Genomic DNA, 14,428 nt, shown 5'->3' on the forward strand with positions numbered 1-14,428 from the left:
GAAGACAACAATGCATGACACTGGTAAAAAAAAAGTGCTCATAAATGCAGGAAGCAGAAATGAGCTGAAGGATACATAACAATCTGATTCATATAATTTTTTTTATTTAAACACCTCTATTGAAACTTTAACTAATGATCATAATCGAGTCATAAAATAAAGAGACCACAGTAAATGTTGGATGATTTACAAAAACCTAACTATATGTAATAGAATTATAGCATAGACAATCTATCAACAACACCTCTATTAAACAAAATGAAGATCCTTCAAAAATCAAGAAGCACACCTTTGGCCGTCAAACGGTTGAACATTAATTGCAACTTCAGGAAAAATGAGTAATTGGTGATAAACACATAGTTTTTTTGTTTGTTCTACAATTAATACTAATTTAATGTATCTTAATATGCAAGGAATAAAATTCTTATTATAATCATGTTAGTTATGTTGATATCAGTGTAGGTTCAAGCTAGACATTTATAAAAAGAGGAAAATGTTTTTACTTTACAAATAAAAAGGAGCATTTTATGAGTTAACATCTAGAGAATATAGCTTTCTTGGAGGAAATCATTCGCTAAATATTCTTTAAGAGTTTTTATACATATCAAAAAGATAAAAGGAAGAAATATACATGTATAATTGAATGATAATATATTCATATGAATAGAGAAGAGAATTATGTGGTCTAGCTGTAATGAAGGAATGAAATCTGTAAAAAGATATAATGCATATGTCACAAAAACTACCAAAAAGAAAAATAGAACAATTATCCCTTGTAATTAGGGATAAATTGGAGAGTACATAATTTATTGTACAGACTACCATAATGTATCCTTCATTTAGTACTCTAAAAAGATGCCGTTCACCCACTACCACAATTTGGCGGCAGTCATAAAATTGCCACTAAATGGTGTTTTTAAGCTAACTTTTGCCGGCAATTAACCTTAAGCCACTAAAAAAAGTAACCCAATAACAATTATTAGTATAGTTTAAAAGACCAAAAACCCTCTTCAATCAAATTTTAAATTTATTCTCGAATTCCGAAGTACTCCATCTATCTTTCTCCATTTTATCTGAAGCAGTGGATTGAATTGAAACTCCCTTCCATGGCTACGATGGATTTGATTGAAGTGCGAATCGATTTTAAGCGCACAACACGAGGTAATCTCTCTTTCTCTTTCTTTCCGCTTGATTTCTCTTTCTCGATAGTTTTATTTCATTAGCTTCGTATAGCTTTGAGAAAAACATAACTGGAAAAAATTGAGTATATTTAGCAGATTCTGTTTCTTCTAGATTTAGCTTGAGAAAACGATGTGCAATTCTCCAACTCAGGGTCAGTAGTTATGGTGAGGTAAGTATAAATTGTTATTTGAAACTTGTTTTGAACACTTCACTCTAGAACCCTAATTGAGTTCTATCATTTCCAGATAAGAGAGAAGATTGTTATTTATTGCGAAAATGTATATCTGATGTTTCAATTGGGTTATTTTTGAGGAACTGACTGAAGTAGTGATGCCACTTGCTAGAGATTGTTTTTCACATTAATTGATGAATGCATATCGTTTGATTTGCATCCGCATTGTCATTTCCTCCCACGTATAGCTTGTTTTCAGTTTTTAATAATTAGTTTGCTCTAGGTAGTTTTATTTTGCAGATGACTACAACAACTAAATGGGGGAAATCAGCTGGTAGTCTCTCAAAATATCATCTTTCATTAAGTTCAGAGTTATAAGCTTTCTGTTATATCATTCGTGTAGATGATACCTAGAACATGTCTCAACATCTACCTCTCAAAAGGAAAATAAATAAAGGAACTACCTAAGAGAGACCGAATCAACTTTTCTCTTGCACAAGCCTAAAGTTTTGGCACTGCGATGGCTGGTCTTCCTTCACATAAGGACAATGGGAAAATTGTTCCCTCTTGAGCACAACTTCACATTGACAACTTCCTACGAATATGATTGATTCTCATTAACTGAAGGGAGGAAGTTTGGTACTTTACTGCCAGAGCTGTAGACATAAAATACATATTCAACAAATTTTTATTATAGGAAGGAAACACAACTTTGCACTTTCCCTTGGTAATAAAATACATATAAAATATCTCGTGAATGAAATACTTCTCCATAAATGTAAACTTGTGAGATACGGAGAGTCTTGACCAAATACCTTTCTAGATCTGCCAAGTGTCAATAATATACTAAAACCTTTTGCGGTCAAACGATGGTTGTGTTGCACAACCTGTTTTATCATGAATCTCTTTTGGAAAGTTGTACCTATTGGAGGTGCATTCAGGTAAATGGTTGTTTAGTATCAGACTGCATTTGCTTAGAAACTGTGCTAACAGAAGCTTAGACACTTTGCTATTTGGTAAGTGGTTCCAACTATGGTATCTATTTGGCAAGTAGTTTCAACTATAGTCTCTCTCATAAGCTTAGACATGGTTAACGGAAGCTTCATGATAAAACAAGTTGTGTTACTAGTCTGATATTTCAAAATTCTTCCAATACAAGGTGAGTGCACATCAACTATTTGAAGCTGCTGCAATTTATTTTTTATTTTCAGTCAGATTTTTGCTACTTCTCTCAAGCATCTGCTATTTATTTTCGTGATTGTGTTAATGTGTTATCGTAAAGTAACTTTTGATAATATTGTAATAATCCGTGGAAACCTCCCTCCTTTTCCACTATCACAGATACACTGAAAATCTCTCACTTTTTTGCATCTTTGTACTTCCCATTACAGTATAATAAAACTAATTTTTTCTTCTTCTGCAGGGCAGAGTGATGGAAGCTGGAGAAATCAACTAGAGTTTGCTTAGAATTGGTCGTTTTATAAATGTTGTAGTTGAACACTCTGGTTCAATCCAGTCCTATGTTTATTATAGAGTGCTTTTAGTTCTTGTAGCATTTCAGAATAGGTATTGTTCTAGTGTTACTTCCAGAGCTCTATAACATATTCTATTCCGTCAAATCAGTTTGAGTGCTGATGGGAAGCAGTTGTGCAGTCTTTATGAGCTGGCTAATATGGTGCCAACATTAGCAAAATTCTATCATGAAGCCAGTGAATCTTATGAACAAGCTTGCACACGCCATATAAATGTGATTATATTCTATGTAAGCTTCCCTATATCTTGCTTCTTTATTTTGTAATGGTTTCTTTGTTGCTTTTATTGTTACTAGTACTTCTTAAGGTCCAAGTCTTTCTGATGATATAACTTAAAACCTGTACTTCCGATAGCAATTTGAGCGACTTTTTCAGTTTGTTCGAAGAATCGAGGATTGGATGTACACAATCCCGCCTGAAGAGGTTAGGTTATATTTGTTTTTTCATCTAAGCTTCTCCTCAGTTACAGCATTTATTGTTGGCTCTCCTCTTAAGGATATCTTAATTTTCCTTGTATGAGGACAATATTGCTTGTTAATTAGTTTCCTGCTTTGTTACTAAGTTGATGCAAATTTGAAATACTACATGACATTAAATTACCAATACTGGAATAAAGTTGTAATCTCTTTTGCAGATGGAACTTTAGGTTTGCATTACCGACATTTTAAGTTGACACTGAGCAAAAATTTGGTTCCCTTATTTGTAGCTCAGTTGTTCCCTTTATCTGATCTAATTCACACACCACAATCACAATCACAAGTAGATCATCATGATCATATGTGATTAACATTGCAGCATTCATACATATACAAGTACTATAATGAAGCACGGACAAGTATACATGACATAATCATGAAATAACGACCATCACCTACCTCGAAACAAGCTTGAAACCCTAAGAAACTTGATCCTCCCCTTTCTGGATTCGTTCATCTTGTTCTTGGTCTACAAACAATCAATATAATTCAGGAATCAATAAATAATAACTAATTATCTAGATTACTACAAATTCTAAGAACCCTAGATCAAAACCATGATTCCAATCATCAAATTTAGGGTTGGTTCCACCATATAATATATAACAAAACCCTTCCCCACCAATATTAATCTATTCTATTACATTCTATGAATTGACAAATGGATGTGGGAGTGAAAAGCTTAACTTCAGCCTCAACAGCAAAATTGCGACCCGAGTCCAAATCGTGAGCCCATCTCGACCTTGTCAATGTACCGTTGAGAGATTGTACAATTTAGTACAAATTCAAGCTGTTTGGCAGCATTATCTTCGGGGGAGGGGGGTAATTACAGAGAGTTGAAAAAAAGAAGAAGAAAAGGATACATCAGAGGGGCAAAAGAAATAGAGTAACAAAGGTCAGAAGAAATATATATATACATAGAAACATACAGAACAGAAAAAGGAGATACTACAGTGACCGGTGGCCTAGAGTTTTATGTTTTCTTTTCATTCCCCACTCACGAAAACTCGTCGAAGTTTCATTGTAGCAGCAGTGAGGTCGTCTCCCACTCGTTTCTCGTCTCAGGTCGCTGCCCTAACAAGGCAAACAATTCATTATCCCTTTGTTTCTTTTGTTAGTGTTGACTGAGTATGTAGCTTGAAGAAACCTATCCCCTAGAACAAGAACCACGTTCTTGTAAGTTGCTTTTAAGTAAAGACACAAACACTTATTAAATTAAAAACCTTCCTCACTCAAGGAAGGAAAAACCTCGTTTTATTAATTCAACTATAAGATTTTGTGATTACAACTCAATAATCAAAAAGCCTTACAACTACTACCTCTCTCGATTGACTACAATCGACTTCTACTGCCATAAGGTCAAACCCACCTTTTGTTACAACTCTCACAGAAATTCAACCCTATAAGAAGCCAAACCCACTCCTTGTACAATAACTCGTAACTTACAATTAAGAATGAAACAAGAAGATAGTCTTACACGTTTAAAACTTTCTCACTCAAGAACTTTTTAAACATAGCAAACCTATCGATCTTGAAGACTTCTATTTGATGAATAAATCTCTCTTTTCTCTCTATGTGAAGTCGTGGTGTTCTTCATCTGCATCGTCCTCTTCTTATAGAGTTCATTTTGCCTTGAATCCTTATCAGATAAGCTAAGGAAATTGTTGTTAAACAAGGATTCCCTTTTAAGGTACAATCCTTATTATATACAACTTCCTTCCCTAATAATTTATTTAGGTTTCCTTATTTGTATCAACTTATACCTTTAATATATTATTTTTGGCTTTGACAAATAACTCTATTTTCTTGATTAAGTGGCTGACCCGTTTTACTCGATCTTGTCTTTTTTTGATGCGTACATTTGCTACTGACTATTTTCACTTCTTGTCTATCATCAAAACATTGATTTTTATATTCTTGTAGTAGAATTATCGATTCTATCATATTCCCCCTTTTTGATGAAGACAAATATATCTGTGTGATGCAAATACTCTTCCCCCTTTTGACAAATCAAAAAGAGTCCAACAGCGGCTAAACAAAACCAAATATCATCCATAGCAACAATTGAAGCTCAGCCAGTTGAGCATAATAAAATGTTCTGACAATCAAAACGAAGAGTAATAACACAGAGTTAAACAACTAAGAGAACCAGGTTCAAACAAGATGCTTTTTCAAGTTGAAGTTTGACTAGTCTTAGTTGAAGCAGAAGCAAGCATATCCAGAACTCTGTCAACTCTTGCATTGTTAGCAAGTTGCTGCTGCACCAACTGATCCTTCAACCTATGAATTTCAGCATTTGAAGTATGAAGTTCAGCACGTAACTTCTGGTTTTCTAACTCAAGAGTGACATATTTTTCTTCAGCCACTTTGAGTTCCCTGAGTAACTGAGCAACAGGACCAGATGTACGTGGAGAAGCATTTGCAACCTGCTCCAACTCCATGGGAATGCCACAATCAGCAAGAATGGTTTGAGTGAACATATCTGCATGAGTTAAAATCCTGCCTTCTCCCAATGGTACTTCAAATGCATCAAACACTCTAGTTAATAGATTTCCAAAAGCTAATTGATGAGAACCTACTTTAGAATCAACAATTCTAGCAAGATGTTTGATAATCAGTGTGGGCCAGTCAATGCGTTCTTTGCACTCAAGAGCATTCATAAGTCCCATGTCTCTTATGGAGGCAATGTGACGTTGGTGACCTCTAGGCAGTATCACCTTATGAACTATCTCAAAAAGAAGCTTATGCAATGATCTCATAATGCCCTTTAAAACAGTTTGTGCCCTAGAATTGACTCTACCTTGAGAGAATTTGGCTGGAAATCTAGAGTGTTCATCAAAACCCCAATGATACTCATTAATTCCCACAAATGGTATATGCAAGATTTCCCCAAGTTTTGTTGCATCAAAAACAATGTCAACCCCCTTCACATTAGATGAAACCACATATCCTTCAAGGGTTACCAAGTTTGTATAGAAATCTACCACTTCTTGTTCATAGATCAGATTAGGTTCAAGAAATAACTCCTCCCACCCCTGAAACCTAAGTAGTTCACAAACCTGCTTGACTATATCCATTAAAAGTATATCAGGGTGAAAAGTTCTACCCCTAAGCACTGTTTTAGTTTGGAAATACTTTTTCTTTCCCACTTTGATAAATTTATCTACATTTCTTTTTGTAGATTTTGATTTTGACTGGGGAGTTGCAGAATGTTTACCCTCAGAGACATCATCAGTTTCAGAATCAAGATTCATTGGAGAAACAGATGAGTAAACAGGAGACTTACCCAGACGACAACGCTTCACACTAGATGTTGCATCATCAGTTGGTTTGACCACATTCGCACTCCGAGTCACTGGCCTGTGTGGACGAACCTATTTAACTGCAATGTGCTTTCTTGGCCGTCTTGGTTTTTTAGGGTGAAGTGTGCTCAGAAGAATGTCATCATTGATTAGAGAATGTAGAGATGGTGGTGTATTTTGAGGAGTTGTTTTATGAGATGGGGTAGAAGGATTATTTGGGATAGTGGTTATGGGAGTTTCTGGGTTTGGTGATCATGGGGTTTCTTGGACTGGTGGTGGTGGATATTCTATGATGGGTGGTGGTGGAGATTCTGCAACTAGAGCTGGAGATGCTTCTTTAACTGGTGAAGGTGGAGATGTAACTTTTGGTGGTGGAGATGTAGATGGATCTGATTTGGGTGAGGATGTAGATGGTTTGGTTGGAAGTTGGCTTTCTTCCCCTTGATTAAGCACAATATCAACGACCGGGTTCTCTTCCCCCTGAGAAGATGCACTGTCAGATGAATTTTCATCATCTGAGTAAGCAATGAGTGGATTAACCATGGTGATGGAGGGGATTTCTTTTTCTTTTTTTTGAAGAATGAAGATGAGAAAAAGCTGGTTGCTTGTTTAGAGAGAGTGCTTTATTGGGAACGTTTTTGATGTTGTATTCGAGGGGTTTGAGTAATTATGGGGGATTGGCATCGAGGAGAAGTGTGCTTTGACGGTTGCACATGCTTTTCAGAGACGTGACATAGGAGAGAGAATATGAAATTGTTTTCCCCCTTTTTTTTGACAGCCAAGTGTAAAGTAGTTGTAGAACCAACTTGACTGAACCTGGTTCATATCTCCTTAGAACTTGGTTGAACAGGATTCAATCTAAAAAGATGAGCCCTAACTCAAGTCTATTTTTCTGAAATGGCTATCTTCCTAGTGCCTTGGTGAAAATATCAGCAACTTGATCCTCAATTTTGCAGAACTTCATTACTATGTTTCCTTTTTCAATATTATCACGAAGAAAGTGATGTCTAACATCTATGTGTTTGGTACATTTGTGTTAAATTGGGTTTTTGGCCATGTTCATAGCACTTGTATTATCACATAGAATAGGAATATAACTAGCTTCTATACCAAAATCTTTAAGCTGCTGTTTTATCCAAAGAATTTGGGCACAACATGAAGCAGCTGCAACATACTCAGCCTCCACAGTAGATAGGGCCACTGAATTTTGTTTTCTAGTTGCCCAAGATATTAAACATGGTCCTAAAAAGCGTGCCATCCCAGAGGTACTTTTTCTATCAACCATATGTCCTGCATAATCTACATCAGCAAATCCTTTTAAATCAAAAGAGTCCCCAGTTGGATGCCAGATAACCAGGTTCATTGTGCCTTTTAAATATCTCAAGATTCTTTTGACAACTTTTAGATGTGATTCCTTGGGATAGGACTGAAACCTTGCACATAGACCAACACTGAACACTATATCAGGTCTACTGGCAGTAAGGTGTAGGAATGATCCAATCATACCTCTATATCTATTGTCATTGACTGGTGAACCTGGTTCATCTTTATCAAGCTTTGTTGTTGTCCCAATGGGTGTGTGATTTGACTTAGCTTCATTCATATCATACTTCTTCAGTAATTCCTTGATGTACTTTTGTTGATGAATTGATGTTCCAAATGGAGTTTGCTTAATTTGGAGTCCCAAAAAGAAGTTTAACTCTCCCATCATGCTCATCTCAAACTCACTATTCATTAGTTGAGCAAATTCTACTCCCAGTGAATCATTGGTTCCTCCAAATATAATATCATCTACATATACTTGGACTAAGAATAGATCTTTACCTTATTTTCGAAGAAACAATGTATTATCAATTTTTCCTCTTATATATCCATGTGTGAGAAGAAAAGTGGACAATCGATCATACCATGCTCTAGGTGCTTGTTTTAGATCATAGAGTGCTTTGTCCAGTTTATATACATGATCAGGATACATGGTATTCTCAAAACCTGGGGTTTTTTTTTACATACACCTCCTCTTGGAGATAACCATTTAAGAAGGCACTTTTGACATCAATTTGGTACAGTTTGAACTCCATGTGAGCAGCATATGCGACCAATATTCTAATTGCCTCAATTCTTGCTACTGATGCAAAGGTTTTATCATAGTTTATTTCTTCTTCTTGGTTGTATGCCTGTATGACTAGCCTAGCTTTGTTGCGCACTATTTGACCTTGCTCATCGAGCTTGTTTCTAAACACCCACCTAGTTCCTATTACCGTCCTGTTTTGAGGTTTTGGAACCAGGTTCCATACTCTGCTTCTTTCAAACTGGTTGAGTTCTTCTTGCATGGCAATAATCCAATCAGAGTCTAGTAGTGCTTCTTTTATATTTTTAGGCTCAATCAGGGACACATAGGTAGAGAATGCACACATGCTACATAATTTGGATCTTGTAGAGATGCCTGAGTTAAGAAGAGGAAGAGTGTTTTGCAAAGGGTGAGAGCTTTGATGTTTCCAACTGTGAGTTGGAATACTTATGGGCTCTTGAGGTGCAGACGAACCAGTTTCATTAGTAGACTTATATCCTATTTCAGGTGTTTTATGAGAGGGTATAGATTCTTCTTCCCATATTTTTTGTTCTGATGGCTTAGAGCAGGTTCCCTCATTCTGTTCATCCTCTGAATTTCCCTCAACTTCACTGCTATTTTCATTAAAGACAACATGGACACTTTCTTCTACACAGTTTTTTCTTTTATTCAGTACCTTGTAGGCCTTGCTTTGTGACGAGTAGCCCAGAAAAATTCCTTCATCACTCTTGGCATCAAATTTTCCCAAATTGTCTTTGTCATTGTTGTGTATAAAGCATACACACCCAAAGGCCCTAAGATGTGCTAAATTTGGTTTTCTACCTTTTAGCAGCTCATATGGTGTTTTGTGTAACACTGATCTGATTATACATCTATTTGTTAGATAGCATCCTATGTTCACTGCTTCAGCCCAATAGAATTCTGGAAGTTTGCTTGAGATTAACATTGTTCTTGCAATATCTTCCAGTGTTCTATTTTTCCTCTCAACAACACCATTTTGTTGTGGTGTTCTAGGTGCTGAAAAGTTATGCTCAATCCCATTTGTAGTACAAAATTGTAGGAATTGTGAGTTCTCAAACTCCAACCCATGATCAGATCTGATGCTGATTATTTCTTTGTTGAATTTTTTCTGAACCAGCTTTGCGAAGATTTCAAACATAGTGAATGTCTCATCCTTTTTTGCAAGAAACAATGTCCAAGTGAATCTTGAGTAGTCATCAATTATTACAAACACATATCTTTTTCCACCCCTGCTTTGTACACACATTGGTCCACACAAATCCATGTGTAGCAGTTCTAGTGGCTTGGTAGTACTTACTGTCAACTTTGGTTTGAAAGATGACCTAACCTGTTTTCCTTGAATGCAGGTTCCACATACTTGGTTATCACTGAAACTTTTGGTTGGCAGTCCCCTAACCAGGTCTTTAGATATGAGTTTGTTTATAGTTGTCATGCTAATGTGTCCCATTCTTCTGTGCCATAGCATGGATCAATCAGAGACTGCGCTTAGACATTTAAGAGTATCTTCCTTGGAGTCAACAATCATGGCTTTGTATACATTCTTGTGTCTTTTACCTAGTAGAACCAGGTTCCCAGTCAGTGAGTTTGTTGCTCTGCATTCCTTTTCTGTAAATAGAACATTGTATATTTGAGATACACTCAATAGATTATGTTGTAGGCCATTCACATAGTATACGTTCTCAATTGCATGAGTATCCATTGATCCAACCTTTCCAATTCCCTGAATTTCACCACTTTTTCCATTACCAAAGGCAACGTTTCCTCCTTTGATGTTCTTGAGTGAGAGGAAGCTCTTTTATCTCCAGTCATGTGTCTGGAACATGCACTATCCAAGTACCATTGTTGTTGCTTTCTCTTCACTGATCCCTGCAGTTTAATTTTGGGGATTAGATTTTGGTACCCAATTCCACTTTGATTTATGCTTAGAGAATGGATGGATAAGATTTCTTCTGGCCCATCTAGGAAGAAATTTTATTGTAGGAATTTGTTTTTGCTCATTGGTTTTCTCATGATGAGGTTTTCTCAAAGATTTCAAGTTTTTGTTATGAGCAGTTTGTTTTCTTTGACAATCATGACGTTTATGTCCTCCCTGCCCACAGTGCATGCATAGACAATCTATATTGGGATTTTTTACTTGAGAGCTGGTTCTATCAAAACCTATCCCATGTCTCTCAGATGTGCGATTCTTGTGAATGTTGTCAAGCAATATGGAGGACCTGGTCCATCTCATTCCATTTTCACCTTCAGTTTTAGTCACAAGAAGCTCTTTGGAGAGTGTTTCACTCCTTTTAGTTACCAAGTCTAGTTTTTTACTTAGTTCAGTATTTTTGGATAAAAGATGAAGATTTTGTTTTTCAAGATTCTTGTTTTCTTCTCTTAGTGATGCATAGTCTTCCATTATCAATTCCCTTTTTGAGTCTATGGTTTTATATGCATCAATTAGAGTGTAGAGTAAAGATTCTAGATCCTTTTTTGTGTATGAGTTTAGATTGTCTTGTATGTGATTAAGACTAACCTTTTCATTAATATCTTCTTCTTCTTTATCCTCTTCAAAATCTGATCCAGTCATGAGTGCTAGTATGGTTTCTTATGATCTGCAGGTTTCTAGTGCAAGAAGGGACTTGTTTTCTGTCTCATCACCCTCAGACTCTTTATCAGATGAATTCCCTATTGCTGCAAAGGCCTTTTCCATTGACATATCTGTCTCTTAAGTTGTCATTCTTCTGTTTGAGGGGACAAACCTATCTTTCTTGATGTCTTTGCCATTCTCAAAGTTTGCCTCTTTTTGCTCTAAAGCCCAAAGTGGACAGAATTTGATGAAGTGATCCGGGCTTTCACACTTATGACAAACCAGGTCTTTAGTGTTTTCATATGGTTTTTGAGGATTTTTCTTTTGAAAGGTCTGCCCTCTCTTTAGCATTCTGGTGAACCTTTTGGTTATGAGGGCAATATTTTCATCTTCAAAATCATCTGATGTAGTAGCCTTTAGAACCAGGTTCCTTTCCTTTCTTTTTCTTCCAATTTCCTTTTCCTGGTTTTTCTTGAGTTCGTATGTGATGAGATTACCAATTAAATCATCCATGGCCAGTGAATATAGGTCGCGGGCTTCAGTGATAGCCTCGACTTTGCTTTCCCAAGTTTCAGGAAGGACACTCAAGAGTTTCCTTACTGTCTTTCCATTAGGAACTATCTCTCCTAAGGAGTACATCTCATTGATGATGGAAGTGAACCTGATGTGCATATCTTGAATAGTCTCCCCTTCTGCCATCTTGAACAGCTCATATTGCCTGTTCAAGTTATCAATTTTGGACTTTTTGACTTGCGTTGTTCCTTCATGAGCAGTGTGTAGTGTTTCCCATATGGCTTTGGCATCTTGACAAGACGAGATTCGAATGTATTCGTCTGGTCCTATGCCACAGATCAAAATTTTCTTGGCTTTGGCATTGTTTTGGATTGCAAGCTTGTCTTCAGCATTCCATTCTTTTCTTTCCTTTGGGATTTTAGTGATTCCATCAGTTGCAGTTTTCATAGGTATAGTTGGTCCATCTAGAATAACTCCCCATAGAACAGGGTTTTCGCCAATAAGATGCTCCATCATACGATTTTTCCACCATCCATAGTATTTTCCATTGAACAGTGGTGGTCGTGTTTGTGAAGCTCCTTCTTGTGGGCTAAGTGGTGCTGCCATTGAGTCTTTTCAAGGTGTGAATCTTTTATCGAAAAGACCTGCTTTGATACCAATTGAAGAAACCCATCCCCTAGAACAAGAACCAGGTTCTTATAAGTTGCTTTTAAGTAAAGACACGAACACTTATTAAAATAAAAACATTCCTCACTCAAGGAAGGAAAAACCTCGTTTTATTAATTCAACTATAAGATTTTGTGATTACAACTCAATAATCAAAAAGCCTTACAACTAATACGTCTCTCAATTGACTACACTCGACTTCTACTCTCAAAAGGTCAAACCCACCTTTTGTTACAACTCTCACAGAAACTCAACCCTACAAGAAGCCAAACTCATTCCTTCTACAGTAACTCGTAACTTACAATTAAGAACGAAACAAGAAGATAGTCTTACACGTTTAAAACTTTCTCACTCAAGAACTTTATAAACTTAGCAAACCTATCGATCTTGAAGACTTCTATTCGATGAATAAATCTCTCATTTTTGTGGAATTTAAAAGCGAATTCATGTGAAGTGTTTGGTATGATACTATTCCCTTTGTCTTATTTTCCGAGATGGTTGGTGTTTTTGTTTCCGGGAGAGTTCAATGCACTCTAAAGCTTATCTTTTGTTTGCGTTTTTTTAGTTATGGTTGTGCTCTTTTTCTTGCTAATTGAGTCTTTTAAATGCATGTTAGCATGATTCGGGAGTGCTCGTTTTAATTGTTTGGAGGGTCCAGTTCAAATCAATGTTGTTCCTTATTGCGTATGTATTGTACTTAGGTGTTACATTTGTTTCAGTCTCCAAAGTTAGTATTTGGGTAAAATTTGTATTAGCTAGTAATATCCTTTCTTTGTACATGTGTTACTTGTGTATACATTCTGTTTTGGAGTAATTTAGTGTCCGTTGTTAGCATATATATCTCACTCTTCCTCGACTATGAAACCTTTATGGTTCATTTTCTTCTTCCGATAATAGCTAAATGTAAAAGGATTATCTAGTTGTTTATAGTCTTTGGTTCTGATGTTTTCTCATTGTTTCTCTTATACTATGATTTAAAACTTAGTAGAAGACTACTCTCACTTACTTACATATCACAGTCTTAACACACAATTTTCTTCCTTTTTCACTCCTTAAATCTCTCCCTAATTTCATTCCATAATCTTATCAGTTACAGTTTTCATATCAATTTTATTTACAAAAGCATTCTCTCTCCACTAAATCAAATTTAAACTACTCAATAGTTGTCTTCTTCAATTTTTTTTCTTATTATTTCTTGATACATACAAATTAATATTCTTATTTTAGTATTATAATTGCTCAACTAGCCGAAAAAGGATGCATCTAGGACTTCTAAATAGATTGTGAAAATAACGTACAAAAAGACGGAAAAATTGATCTACTAGTGGCTTTAGTAAGGACTTTGGATCGAGATACATGAATGATGTCTATGTTAATAGTAAAAAAAACATACAAGGGTAAATATAGAAAAAAAAACTACATTTATCTTCTTAAGTGAATGTTGAGAAGGAGAAGTCGAAATAGATCAAATTGTTGATTTTCTTGTTCATTTTTTTCTGATATATATGGGTTCAGATTATTGATGTATAATGTTGTTTTTGTTTCTTAAATTAATATATAATACCTTCATTTCAACATTATGATACATTACAATTTCATCATGTACAATGTATCGTGTTTAAATACTAAATTATCTTATTATTATAGTTTGTGATACATTGACTGTTTTTTAATGTATCTAGTTAACTTTGTTTCTCAAATTAATGTATAATGTATTTGTTTCAACACTTCGATACATTACGATTTTATAATGCACAGTATATCGTGTTCAAATATTAGTTTTGATATATAAACTTAATTAGTTTTTCACACTAGCAACAAAATTTCTACCAAATGTATCATGTATCTAGGTGTTTCTATGTATCTTCTATCTTGTTCAAATTTAGAAGGATATGTATCCGTACACAATACATGATCCATTAAAGTG

General features: G+C 35.5%; 1 protein-coding gene across 14 annotated transcripts; it reads left to right on the top strand.

Moving 5' to 3' along the window:
- Positions 1-815: 815 nt before the first annotated feature.
- LOC138339021 (exocyst complex component SEC3A-like) lies at positions 816-14,076 on the top strand. Of its 14 annotated transcripts, none has more exons than XR_011211997.1 (5): positions 834-1,161; positions 2,778-3,116; positions 3,241-3,309; positions 5,725-5,877; positions 6,544-14,076. XR_011211997.1 is itself a non-coding variant. In XM_069290302.1 (5 exons), exons 3-5 carry the CDS (start codon positions 3,027-3,029, stop codon positions 6,670-6,672), a joined length of 288 nt encoding a protein of 95 aa, XP_069146403.1. In that variant the 5' UTR covers positions 834-1,161; positions 2,778-2,920; positions 3,008-3,026; the 3' UTR covers positions 6,673-14,076. The 14 variants fall into 14 exon arrangements, 3 of the variants coding, with proteins under 3 accessions (XP_069146402.1, XP_069146403.1, XP_069146401.1); XR_011211999.1 differs by having other exon boundaries at positions 3,262-3,309; XM_069290302.1 differs by lacking the exon at positions 5,725-5,877 and having other exon boundaries at positions 2,778-2,920; positions 3,008-3,116.
- Positions 14,077-14,428: the final 352 nt, after the last annotated feature.

This window comes from Solanum lycopersicum, chromosome 10 (genome assembly GCF_036512215.1).
Source record: "Solanum lycopersicum chromosome 10, SLM_r2.1".
Lineage (NCBI taxonomy): Eukaryota > Viridiplantae > Streptophyta > Magnoliopsida > Solanales > Solanaceae > Solanum > Solanum lycopersicum.